Genomic DNA, 13,849 nt, shown 5'->3' with positions numbered 1-13,849 from the left:
AACTACATCATTAAAAAAACTCAGAACCAGCACATATTGAGTTTAAAAATTTTATAGTCATAACATTGAACATTTGGATCATATCAATATATAGTATACAATACTTTTAATCATTTATGGAATAAAATATTGTATAGGTTCAATGTAACATGATTGTACTGCAAAACCAGACAGACAGTTCTTATAGAGATATTATTGTTGCTGTGTTCATTCCAACCCTCAGAAAGCTGTAGCTTTACTATCTCAGACATTGCAGTACTCTTTGCAGTGGTGAAATTTATAAATTATTGACAGACTTAATCTTCCTCAAACATTCAGCAGAAAATCTTTCAGACCTTGATGTTGCACAGTAATGAGGAAAACACTGCTCTGGTTAGAAAAACAAGCGTTGAGTGCAGAGTAAAATGCTTTGAAATCGAAGCCCATCTGTTTATAGATATCCAGTAGGGAAAGTTCAAAACCCTTTGCTCCAACTGTAATGACTGCAGCTTCTCACAGGCAGAGTTTTCCACAGGATGAAAATAATCTGGGAACGTTATTACAAACTCCCTTGGTGTTGTGCTATGAATGTGCCAACCATTCCCCAGCTAATTAGATGCAGATACATCTACTGATGCCGGGACACTATGCTTTTGGGGAAAATGTTTTAACCCTTATTGTGCTTAATAAGTTATGACTCCATACTGTTGTAGAATGTGCAGTCTTTCCCTTGTGAAATCAGCAAACACTTCATGTTGTAAACCTTATTGTGTCAAATGACTAGGATCTCTACAACAATACAGATGTGACCTTCAATAACTCTGTGGGTTAAGTGGAATTCCATTTAATTATAATAATTGGCCTTTAGCCTATTAAATAAACAAGAGCTCTAAAGAGTTACTACTGTGATCTTCAATCCGACCAGAATAACATGAGCACTTTGCAAAAAATAGGGAATAAGCTGTTGTGGTTTTGTATAACCTAGTGATCACTCTATTCTTATATAAGAAAGCATTCAGTAGGAAATCAGCTCTAAAGCTTTTTAAATTCTTGATGTACAGAAAATCAAAGTGTGGAGGAATAGAGGGATCTTGGTGTCCACGTCCATAGATCCCTCAAGGTTGCCACGCATGTTGATAGGGTTGTTAAGAAGGCGTATGGTGTGTTGGCCTTCATTAGTCAGGGTACTGAGTTCAAGAGCCGCAAGGTAATGTTGCAGCTCTATAGAACTCTGATTAGACCACACTAGGAGTATTGTGTTCAGTTCTGGTCGCCTCATTATTGGAAGGATGTGGAAGCTTTAGAGAGGGTGCAGAGATTTACCAGGATGCTGCCTGGATTGGAGAGCATGTCTTATGAGGATAGATTGAGTGAGCTAGGGCTTTTCTCTTTGGAGAGAAGGAGGATGAGAGGTGACTTGATAGAGGTGAACAAGATGATAAGAGGCATAGGTTGAGTGGACAGTCAGAGACTTTTCCCAGTGTGAAAATGGCTAACACGAGGGGACATAATTTTAAGGTGATTGGAGGAAGGTATAAGGGGGATGTCAGAGATAAGTTTTTTACACAGAAAGTGGTGGGTGCGTGGAATGCACTGCCATCAGAGGTTGTGGGGGCAGATACCTGAGGGACATTTAAGAGACTCTTAGATAGCCGCATGAATGATAGAAAAATTGAGGGCTATGTGGGAGGGAAGGGTTAGATAGAGCAGGATAAAATGTCAGCACAACATTGTGGGCTGAAGGGCCTGTACTGTGCTGTAATGTTCTATGTTAGTAGAAATTCAAGAAGGTCAAAAGTTCAAGAAAACAGCCTTATTGCCAGCTTCTCAGTGGTAGTTAGGGATGAGCAATAAAGACTGTTCTTGCCAGTGACGTCCAGATCCTGAAAAATGAACAAAATTACTTAGTCATGAGTATGTAGCAGTGTAGGTATGTATAATAGGTTCATTTTGCCAAATAAAATGGAAAATAACTACTTAAGAAAATCAGGGCACAAACCCAAAGGAGGATTCTCCCCAAAAAAACTGGACAATGTAGAGCTGTGCAGGATTATGGAGTGAATTGAGAGGAAATACTATGTGTGCTGTTGGAATCAATATTAAAATATCTCCAAGGCATGCAGCATAACATTTCAGAGTGGTTTTCACAGAATACTTAGCTTCCCGGAATACATCTGTGACTTTCTGTGCCTATTACTTTGAACATCTCTGCCATTGCGATCTCTCTTTGAAGAATGGAAATCAAAAGACTTGACCTCTTGTCAGCATGTGTAATTGTTCATGGTTATCAGCTTCAGGACCATTCTACCTATATATAACTTGTCAGTGGCAACTTGTAAAAGATAACGGGTCAGTCGGTATAGATTAGTTGGCTGTCACTGTCAGTCTGTGGAGCAGGAATGTTTTGCCCTGTGCAGCTTGGTCTGAGAGCTATTCACGAGTTTTATCAGAGTAATATAGCAAGCGAAGGAGGAAGCTGTGCAACAAAAAACTTCATTAAAAATGAACGAGAAAAGGAAAATGTATCTGAACAACAGAACTCTAAAAAGCTACAGGGCCAGAAAGAATTCTTTATAAAGTTAAAGCAGCTTTTATTTCTAACTCCAGACAAAGTAACTGGCCAAAATTCAGCACAATATGTTTGGTAGCTATTAATGGCATTATTGGCAATTATTGTAATAGGTATGCTGCATATTTGAGTTGTTTCTTAAGATAGTTATCAAGGTGTTCCTTTATGTAATTGCTTCCATCTTAATTTCCAGTCATGTTTTCAATTAGAAGGAACTGTAACCATGGAAACAATAATTCCACGCCAACATACACACATATATGTAGCCACGTTACCAGCACTGTTTAATTTATGGTTTGCCATAACTCAATTTCTGCTATTAAGAATTACAGATCATATCAGGCTGGTGTTCCTCAGAGGAATTTTAATATTGGGCCCAACAGCATACATTGTACCTTCTCCCAATCAGCACATCTGAGAACATCACTGAGACATGAAAATGGGCATTCAGTTCATGGAATCATAATGTGCAGGAGATGGAAATTTAAAAAAAACCATAAATTTTCTGTCTTCTGTAACTCAGAAACTGTTAAATATTATTCCCAATGAACAATGCACCCCCTCTGTGCCATCAAAGCAAGGTTCATTGTTTGTAATACAACAGACTGCTAAATGTTTTCTGTTCAGAGGCAATTGGAGGCAAGTAACAAATGCTAGCCTTGCCAGTGATGTCCAGGAATTAAAGAAAAGATCTGAGTATTCTACACACACGACATGTTTCCAATGGTGTCGAAAGTAGTCTGAAGTAGAATTATTTTCAGTTGGGATATTTTTATAGACTTGCCCCAGCACCATGCTGGTCACCCTCTAGGAATATACAGTGACAGTCAGAAACATCAGGCTGAAACAGGAGTTTCATAAAAGCTGACACAACCCTCAAAACTCTGCTGACCCTCGTTCCCCCTCCCTAATGAAGTTAGCACTTGCCTCACCTCAAGATGGATTTCTCATTTTCCTTCATTCTGTTACTAGTTTCCATTTCTGCTCTCTGTTAATTCTGGCTCTTTTCCTGACATTCCCCCCTCAGTTAAAGCTGCATTCTCCTCTGTCTGTCACCACAGACAATGCACACAGTGTTCCCCACTATCCTCCTTAAGAATTCCTCCCACCTTCTGTCCCTTCCCTCTTGTCCCCTTTTGGATTTGTTCCTCAGCTAATATCAGGATTGATTTTCTGGTAAAAATTCCTGACTTCTGTTTGTATCAGCAATACAATGGGAAGAGGGACTGATTTTTTTTAAGGCAGTCTCTTAGCATGTGTGGAGGTTGCATTTCCTCAGTATCGCCTTTAAAGGAGAGCAAATCGATGGCATAGTTTCACATGGTTGTCTAATATTAGGATTTATACTTCAGGGATTAATCTACAGTTTCAGGAGGTGCTTATTTTGGTTTGGATCACACCTCAGGATAGTTGGGGAATTGAAGGTGGTGTGCTGATAATGGTTATCTGGCATTAATCTGCATTCTTTAGAGGTTACCGTGTCCATAGAAAATTCTGGCCACATGTCTAGTCAAACTAACTGAATGTTGTCAACAAGTGTCCCAATCAATTTCAAAATGAAAGCCATGTCCTGTAAAATTATACACATTGTAATGGAGTTCTTGCTGAAATCAGTTGTATCAATTTGAAGAAAATGGTGTTTTGAGTCTTTCATTAATGGAAACATTTTAATCCATGGTCAACTTGGCAAACAAATACCAAATAAAACCAAGGCTCTAAGAGCAAGAAAATTACTGCTCACTCAATAAGGGCTGAATGGCCTCCTAGCTCTAAAAGTTAATGCTCTTTACAAATTGTTTATAATTGGTGAGATGTCACCGTCATTGGTATCTTCACCTTGCACTAGTTGTCAGATTCTTAAATAATCACAGCAAGCAAATAGTGATTCAAAAATTGCAGATCTCAGATCCAGCTCATTTGGCAATGCTCACACACATCTATATATGGAGATCTTTCCCTAGAGCTACTGGACAAATGGAAGAATTTGAACATGATCAAAGAAGAACTACAATAAAATCAACTGCAGCAGCTCCCACCCATTTTATCCCTATGTCCAAATGGATTACACAATATTTAACACAACTCATGAAAGTTTGTTTCTTCTTTCTATTCATTTTCTTAATTCAAAGGGAAGGTTTCACTCAGTATTTCTTACTCTAACCATAACCGTAAGAAGCATGCATGACCTGGTACATTCTAAGCCAACAATATATCAAATAATTTACAAATATTACTCATGGAGCAAACACTCCCCTGTACAACTTAACTACTGGTTAATACAAACCTAGATTTTCCTTTATAAAGTAGAAATTATTGTACTTTTATAGGTATAAAGAGATATCTAAATTTTTATGTGTGTATTTTTTATGTATTGAGGCTCATCTATTCATTAAAGGCTTAAAATTTCTTTCTTGTACCAAAGTTTCTTGTCATTGTTTATTTTTCCTGTTTTGTTGGAAGGTGCTTTGCATATATTTCTATATTTGTCATTTGACTTACAGCCATCCACCAGTTTGAGCACCATTATCAAATTAATATCACTCTGAAATACATTTGAAACAAGTTGCAGTTTTCTAAAAATAAACCACTTAACAACGGTCTAATGGAAAGTGTGAAGATCCTTTCAGATACCAAGGAATCAAGGGATTTGGGCAAAAATGCAGGAACAGGGTACTGAAGTCAATGATCAGCCATAATCATGTTAAATGATAGAGCAGGCCCAAAGGGCTGAATCGCCTACTCCTGCTCCTATGTTTCTATGTTATATCAGATCCTGGAAAATAACCAGCATACAACGTTTCACAAAAGTTAAGGTTGGTATTCCAAGAAGATGAAATTATATAGACTGGTTAGAAAGATATCACATATAAAACTATCTTGTATGGTCACTAACGAACTTGTATCTTGATTTCTAAGTACTTATTAGAGCTGGGGTAATATCTATGGGAAAGGGATAATATTTAATTAGGTTGGGTCTATCTCCTACTGGCACCAGGAGTGGAAACTCTGAATGGCCAATATTTAAGCTAGTAAAACAGATGACCAGCAAATTCACCATGAGTGAAGTACTATTTGTATCGAATGTTGACACCTTATGAGGATAAAATCACAACTGCTTTGAAATAGTTAAAAGAAATTAATTTATGGTATAGAGGGAGTAACAAAAAGGTTTCAATAAATCATTGAGGCATTTTAACACAAGTGCTAGAAATATAAGTTCTTTAGAAGGATTAATACTGGGAGCTGGAGGTTAGATCTACTTAAAACACTGTCTAATGTGAACTATGACCAATTTGGAGGGAGTGAATATGACAATAATTCTTATTTAGACTGGACCTATCAGTAGCTACCCATGAAGTTCAGAAGTCTGAATGGACTGTGTCTTAATACCATGGAAATGCACTAGTTGAGAATTACAATAGGCAGAACACAATAAAGAAAAACAACTGCATTTTTTTTTATTCTTACACCTATTTTGCTGAAGAATATTTTAGTTACTTTTTATTACATTGTTTTATTGAATGCCAGTTATGGTTATAGTTTGGAAATAGACAATAGCTGTACCAGCTCTATGAAAGAGCAATAGAGGTGGTCCCAATCCTCCGTTCTCCCCCATTGCCCTGCAAATTCATTCCTTCAGATTCTCATCCAGTTCCCTCTGGACACAATTGAATCTGCCTCCACTTTGACCTCGGCATTCCCAATCCCAACCAGCTGGCTAAAAGAATACCCTCTCCCCAATGTCCCTCTTGGTTTTTTTGCCAATCTCAGTTATTTTCTTTCAGCTGGTTTGTGTCCGGTCCACCAATGGAACAGTTTCTCTCTCTGTCTAAACCCTTCTTGATTTGAGGTACCTCTCTCAGATCTGTTTGCAACTTCCTCTGTTCCAAGGAGAGAAAACTGCAGCTTTTCCAGCATATCCCCTGCCTCTAGCCTCTCAACCCTGGAATCATTTTAGTGAATCCCATCTGCACTCTCCCTAAAGACTTTATATCTTTCCTTTGGTGGGGCAACCAGAACTGGATACTCGAATGCAGTGTTTTATGAAAGTTCATCATGACTTCCTTGCTTTTGTATTCTTTAAATCTGAGTATCCTACAATTTTTAACCACTTTCTCAGCCTACCACTTTAAACAAACAACGCACATACACCACCACATCTCTGCTCTTGTTCCTCTCTAGCTTGTTTTGCCTTCCTCTCTTCCTTCCAACCAAAATGCAACACTTTGCAGTCTTCAGCACTAACTTTCATCTGCCAGCCATCCACTCATTCACCAGCCTGTCAAAGTTGTTCATTCAGAAACTTGCCCCCATAATGTGTTATCAGTTATCCTACTGCAATGCTGGAATACCATTTAATAGGCCTGATCCTTTCAGGGCACAAAGCTTAATTGCATGGAGTTCTAGGGTCACCTGGAGGTTAATTGTTACTGGTGAAGAAACAAAATAGAATTGGCAGATTACTCTAAATTTTCCGTCCCAAGTCAGAAGCATCATCAAACTCACCTATTTACTTTCTAATAATATGTTTGTCACTTTGGTGCAGCAAATGTAATCTAGCGAACGTATGCTGAAAGAAGACAATACAAAAGTATGTTCCTGCTAATCCCTGGTTGAGCTTAACATCAATATGCACTGTCGAAGCTTTCTCATTTAATTACACAGGATTCCCGTTCCCGAGGAGAAAAATTCATGAGGAGTGATCGTAAACTAGGGAAACCGTAATCTTAGCATTTAAGAGATATATGGAATGAACTTGCATGTTGACCCAATGAGTTTCATCACTGATACAGTCAGAAAAGGAACAGACTGATGTCTCCTTTAGATAACTGTGCCATTACTGTAATAATTGGACCTGTGGAAAGTGAAAATATTTTGAGCGGGTCCTACTAATGATTGAGTTAGCTATTCAAAATGTACTTTCCCCTTGCCTACCTTATCTGTGGTATAGAATCAAAATTCACATCAGGAGCATTGCAAGCCCCCATCTTAGTTCTGGTGCAGGGCAGCAGGTCCCTTATTTGGTAGCCGAAGTAGGAAGGTATGCATGGAACCACTTCGGGGAAATCCAGCCCCTTCCTTTGCTGGTTTCCACTTATCTTTTTGTATGTCATAGATCAGGGTTAGCATTCTGTTTACTGTAAAAACCTTATCGCCTCTGATGGTTGCTGTGAAAAGTGCACCTTTACTGTTGAAATAATAGCCTGACAAGCTCATCCATTGTTGCCTGGTGAGGTTGAAGCAATCAATAAAGCACCTCAAAAAATCATCTGCTGGTCCATTCCTTATAACATACAGGTTGTCCATATGGGCGACCATGCAGTGACCATAACTTTGTTGGCGTTTGAGTGTGGTTACAAGAAGCCATTCATCTCTCTGGGTCTTGTATTCATAGATGTCCGTGGTGTCCATTGGAAACCAAAGGCATACGAAAATCCGACCCATTGCTTGTGTACACGCTATCCCCTCTCCAGGTCTAGGAAGGTGTGCAGCAAAGGACCACGTGTTGGATGCCACGTGGTACTTCTCCACCGTTGCAAGCACCATATTCTTGTACATTCCTCCAATAGCATAGAGGCAGCCACCTTGTCCTGTCAGTGTTAGGTTGTGACGAAGGTGCTGCAGACTGGGAAATTCACTCCAGCTATTCCTTTCAGTATTGTAGCAAAAATTAAGCTTTACGATCTGCTTGCTCAGACCATCAACTCCTCCAACTATGTAGATATTATTGTCCACCACAGCAATGCCTGCGAGAGATGTACTAGCTTTGACGGGTAACGAAGTCAAGGTTCTCCAACTATTCTCTGCTTCATCCAAGTAGCAAATCGTTCTGGAACGGTCATCAAGATACTGAGCGGAGGGTGAGTGAGTGGCCACGGCCACGAATGTGCTGGGAGACAGGGATTCAATATAGTCCAACTGATCTTCAGGCAAAAAGCTCAAATCCTCCCTTACATTGGAATACACGTCTCGAATAAACAGAGCAGATACATGGAGAAGGTCGAAGAGCCCATACACCGCCGCTGTCTGAAACATCACAATGCAGTTCTTGGAGCTGATGATGTGGATAAGATGTTCAGTCAGAGGCTTCACCTGGAGAAAGGCTGCACACTCAATGGCATCGGTGATCTCGTCGCTGTCCAGAATGGGGCGTTCCCCCATTAGAACCCTCATCGTTACCGTGAATCCAGAGGCCGGCAACTGCTGCAGCCCGATCTCCTCCTGCGAACACTCCCGCATGCCGGACTCAAAGAGAGCCCTGAAATATTCACTGCCCTCAATCAGCATTCGCTTCTCCACAGTAAAGATCTCGTCCTCCACTTTCACCCGCACGTAACCCGCTGCCAGCTGCATGGTGCAGTCAAGCCTGACCCGGTTCAGACCCTCCGACCAACAATCACCTGCTTCAGAGAGTTAGCAGAGTCATTTGAAGTAGCATTTAGGGCCATGGCAACTCTGACACACTTCCACCAGCAATAAAACCAAACACAAGCCTCAGTAACTTCCAGTTTTTCAGTTGCTTCTTTACAAACTTTGAAGGGCTGACTGTACCCACAGTCTCCGCCATTAGGCTATTAATATCTCAGCTGTGGAGAGCAGTCCTTGGCTGCAGGTATTTTTAGATGAAACCCGAGAGTGGCGGACAAGGTTACAAACCATTCCCGCATCTCTACCAGCCTGCTTTAGAGTTCATTCTGTATTGGATCTGAACTCCAGTTATTGAGGTATATAAAATCAGGAGGGGCACAGATAAGGTGAATGGTCACTGTCTTTTTTCCAGAGTGGGGGAGTCTAAACCCAGAGGGCATAAGGTTAAGGTGAGAGGGGAAAGATTTAAAAGGGAGCTGAGGGGAAACTTCTTCACTCAGAGAGGGGTGGGTACATACAACGAGCTGCCAGAGGAAGCGGTAGAGGTGGGTCCAATTACAATGTTTAAAAGACATTTGGACAGGTACATGGATAGGAAAGGGTTAGAGAGACATGGGCCAAATGTGGGCAAACAGGACTAGCTGGGATCTCGGTTCGCATAGATGAGTTGTCTGTGCTGTATGACTCTGTTTTACAGTTTGTATCACTGGCAGTGCCTGTAACATGAGCCAACATTTTGTGTGCATTTATGGGCATTGTAAGGAAATATGGGGTGTATTGTATTTGCTAAGATGATAGTGTCGGTCTTCTGAATGGAGGAGGTATCTGAAACTCGGCAGCAGAGTCCTGAGGAGTACCATGGATGGAAACATTTGGGCCTAGAAACTGGTTTAGGTTTATTTTGGATTCCAATACCCAGCTCTCACTCACTCACACACACACACACACACACACACACACACACACACACACACACACACACACACACACACATAGACACGTGCACACACACACATACACACATACACACACACAGACACACACAGACACACAGACACACACACACACACACACACACACACACACACACAACCACCAAATTTGGATCATTTTTCTTCTTTTTTGTGTTTGAGAAACAGGTGAAATAAGCCCAGAATGACACATTCTCCTCGCGACCTCTTTATTACAGAGGAAGCCATGAAGTTTCCTGCTGACAGTGAAATTCCACCAGTGAGGTGAAGCCTCAGAACATTCAGGTGAACCTTTATAATCAGTGGTCAAACCACATGTGCAGCATTGTCTTCAGATTCAGTCACCAAGACACAGTAAATCTGCTGACCCACCAATACAGACTGGGTGCACGTCCCAATCACTCTGCCCGAATGTGTAGGGCCAAGGGCCTTGGGCTTCACATAAATAAGAGCGGCAAGATGTGGACATTCCCTGGGAATTGGGTGTGAGGCTGAGTAAAAGGTTTAAAGGCAAAAAGAAGAGAATTGATGAGGGTGATGGTTAAGGAGGAACTCAGAAGGAAGAGGACTAGAAGGGAGCCATACCATAAAAGGAGTTAATGCATCAAATGGCCCAACTGGACATTTCTCTCCCTGACACTTCGATAATCTTCAGTGACATCAGTCCTGCGTAGTGATCTTTGGCTGAGTTAAAGCACTTTGAAACCAATTTGATCAAGTTTCAGTCAAAAATAAGTGGAAGGATATGATGTCATAGATTCATAGAATTCTATAAAACATCAGTAACCAACGAAAATAAATATACAGCAAATATTGGAAACAATCAGCAGGTCAGGCAGCATCTGTGGAGAGAGAAATAGCTAATATTTCAGGTTTAAGATCCTTCAGCATCTAACAAAGGGTCTTCAACCTGAAACATTAACTTTTCTCTCTTTCCACAGATGCTGCCTGACCTGTTGCGTGTTTCCAGCACTTTTTGTTTTTACATCAGTAAGTTATTTGGCTCATCAGGTACCTAGCTCTCTGAAAGAATTAACTAATTTCTTTCAATTTTGCTCATAGTCCTGCATTACTTTCTTTTTTAAGGTTCAATTCCCTTTTGAAAGTTAGCTTTAATCATCCTTTCGGTTTAGGAATGAAGTGAATGGTTATCTTGTAACCTTAAATTGGTCTTGAATGATGGACTGAACAACATGAATTGGATGGCTTTCTTCATACTTAAATATTTATTTTCTTAAAACAGTTCTGTAACTCTGCAGCCAAATTCATAATCACAGCTGCAGTAGTTTAGACTTCAGTTATGTTTGACCTGGAGGCAGTAATCCCACGCACCAAGCCCCTACCACCAGTGGTACTGCTCCCCACTTTCCCATAATGCATTTGATTTACTGAAACGATTTGTGTTGTTTTCAATAATAACTAGAACGTTCCATGCTGCTCAGAGACAAAGTGCAGAATGACTCAAAGCCCAGAATAAACAAAACAACTAGACCATAAATATCCCAAAGTTTGTCATTATGTTTCCAACACTGGTAATGCCTCTGAATGTAGAACTGACTTTAGAGATGAATAAGTGGACTCAAACGGCTTTAACTTGGGCAATGCTGCCAAGTTGGTTATTTTTGATCCAAGCTCAGACTTTTGGCCCATTAACTGAGGTTGTAGATTAACAAATATTCCAAAAGGAGATATCACGAGGCTCAATATTTCAGGAGCCATACTGAGTCTGCCTTGGGTGAGCAGGGTTAATGCATTGAAACTGCAGATTTCACTTAATAAATTCAGAAGGACTGTAAGGCATTATGAACCACAAAACTAAAAGTTCTTTGATTTAGCGATTAAGTGTCATCTTTATTAGATACCACAGCTGCAATCTAAACAAGCTTGATATTCATTCGTTATAGATAATGCATCACAGTGAGCTCATTTCTTAGTAGGAGGCCATTCAGCCCATTGAGTCTATGCCAGCTCTCAGAGCAATCCCATCAGTCCTGTTCCCCCACTTATTTCCTTGTAACCTATCATCTTACACAAGCTCAGGAACACACGATTTTCTGAACAGCCACCTACACTAGGGGTAATTTACAGTAATCAATTAACATAACAACCAGCACTTTTGTAGGATGCAGGGGGAAACGGAGTATGTAGGGGAATCCCACAAAGGCAGACTGTGTGAGTGCCACACAGACAGCACCAGAGGTCAGGATCGAACCTGGGTTGTTGGAGCTGTGAGACAATGCATTACCTGAAGAACCACTATGCTGCCCTTTATTGGAAAGTTAGAATAATCTGGGAGAAACTGTTAAATTCTTTCTTCCCTTATAAGCACAAGGTACCAGTTAGAGTAAGATCATTTTTCAGTATTAATTCTACAGAAATAGCAGTGCCATCTTCCTGAAAGGATACTTCTTGCTTCCATATGATGAGTTGGATAGTCAGTGTTCAATTAGTTTAAGCAAAACACTCTTGTTTTCTCACTTTTACGATTCTGATGAAGGGTGCTCAATTTGAAACATTAACTCTGTTTCTCCCTCTGCAGGTACTGTCTGACCTGCTGTGTATAATGGTCAGCATGGATCTGGGGGTGGGGGGGGGGGTGGTTAAAGGGCCAGTTTCTGTGCTGTGTGACTACTTAGTTAAACCTTCAAAAGCTATTAAAAGCTGAAGGAATGAAGCTTACACTCCAATGCTCTTTGAAATTGTGCAGTGGGTCTTTTATATTCACCTGAGAGAACAGATGGGGCCTCAGTTTATTTCCTTATCTGAAATACGTTACCTCCAACTGTACAGCACTCCCTGAGAAAATCATTGGAACATCTGACCAAATTTTGTACTCAAGTCTCCAAGGTTTGAACCCCACTACTTTCTAAATTAGAGGTGAGCCTGCTAAGACTGGACCACAGCTGAGACCGACCCTTGTTAGTAGCTGGAATAAGTGATAACATGGAATATAGAAAGATGACAGGAGTTAAAACTACAATAAAATTCTGATAATCTGGATGTTCAGAAATCCTGATGGTGTGGTGTCTGGCTCACTCATTAGTCTGGAGTGTGAGCTGCTGGTCCAGAGTGCAAGTGGGGTCTGCGGACAGAGCCAGGATTTGGAATGCAGCTGGTCTGTAGGTCAGGTGAGCAGCTGGAGCTGGGGTCGGGCTCCAGAACACTAGGGGTCAGGAAAATGCAGAACTTTCCAGCTGGAGCGGGGTCTGGAGTGCATGTTTCTTTCCCAGCACCTTTAAACTCATTGGGTTCACTGGAAAACTTATTACACTACTGCGTAACATGTAAAAAGAGTTGAAATAAGTGTTTTTGGGTATTAATAGAAGTCATATTCAATAGTCCAAAAAATTCACTGGTCCGGCACTACTGAAGGCCAAAAGATGCTGGATTATCAGAGTTGTTCTAAAATAAGATAAGATAAGATAAGATAAGGTAAAATAAGATATCTTTATTAGTCACATGTACATCGAAACACACAGTGAAATGCGTCTTTCGTGTAGAGTGTTCTGGGGGCAGCACACAAGTGTCACCACGCTTCTGCACCAACATAGCATGCCCACAACTTCCTAACCCGTATGTCTTTGGAATGTGGGAGGAAACCGGAGCACCTGGAGGAAACTCATACAGACACAGTGAGAACATAGAAACTCCTTAGAGTGGTTGGATTTGAACCCGGGTCACTGGCGCTGTAAAGCGTTACGCTGACCGCTATTTTACTACTTCACCCTTGGTTTGTAGTGTGCGTGTGTGTGTGTGTGTGTGTGTGTGTGTGTGTGTGTGTGTGCATGTGTGTGCATGCGTGTGTGTGTGTGCATGCGCGTGTGTGTGCGCGTGCATGTGTGTGTGTGCATGCGTGTGTCTGCGCCAATGCATGTGTGTGTGCGCATCCTTGTGTGTGCATGTGTGTGTGGCACATGCGTGTGCACATGTATGTGTATGAGTGTGTGTGCGTGTGTGTGCA

General features: G+C 40.9%; 1 protein-coding gene across 1 annotated transcript; it reads right to left on the bottom strand.

Moving 5' to 3' along the window:
- Window positions 1–1,806: 1,806 nt before the first annotated feature.
- On the bottom strand, window positions 1,807–8,902 carry kbtbd13a (kelch repeat and BTB domain containing 13a). Its single transcript, XM_052040280.1, has 3 exons — window positions 7,570–8,902; window positions 4,026–4,076; window positions 1,807–1,862 (listed from the first exon to the last, which is right to left on the bottom strand). The coding sequence occupies exons 1-3, from the start codon at window positions 8,900–8,902 to the stop codon at window positions 1,807–1,809; spliced, it is 1,440 nt and encodes a 479-aa protein (XP_051896240.1).
- Between the last annotated feature and the right edge of the window lie 4,947 nt (window positions 8,903–13,849).

Source organism: Pristis pectinata, chromosome 28 (genome assembly GCF_009764475.1).
Source record: "Pristis pectinata isolate sPriPec2 chromosome 28, sPriPec2.1.pri, whole genome shotgun sequence".
NCBI lineage: Eukaryota > Metazoa > Chordata > Chondrichthyes > Rhinopristiformes > Pristidae > Pristis > Pristis pectinata.
The sequence above is the reverse complement of the archived record's forward strand: the minus strand, read 5'-3'. Positions and strand labels throughout refer to the sequence as shown.

Bases quoted from the DNA above. Each gene is read 5' to 3' on its own strand.
- kbtbd13a (XM_052040280.1), bottom strand. From the start codon at position 8,902: ATGCAGCTGGCAGCGGGTTACGTGCGGGTGAAAGTGGAGGACGAGATC. The intron at 4,077-7,569 runs ATAAGGGACCTG...ACACTTGTTGAC, and splicing joins CTTCCTACTTCGGCTACCAA to AACATTCAGTTAGTTTGACT. The intron at 1,863-4,025 runs GTAACCTCTAAA...TTCATTTTTCAG, and splicing joins CAGAATTTTCTATGGACACG to GATCTGGACGTCACTGGCAA.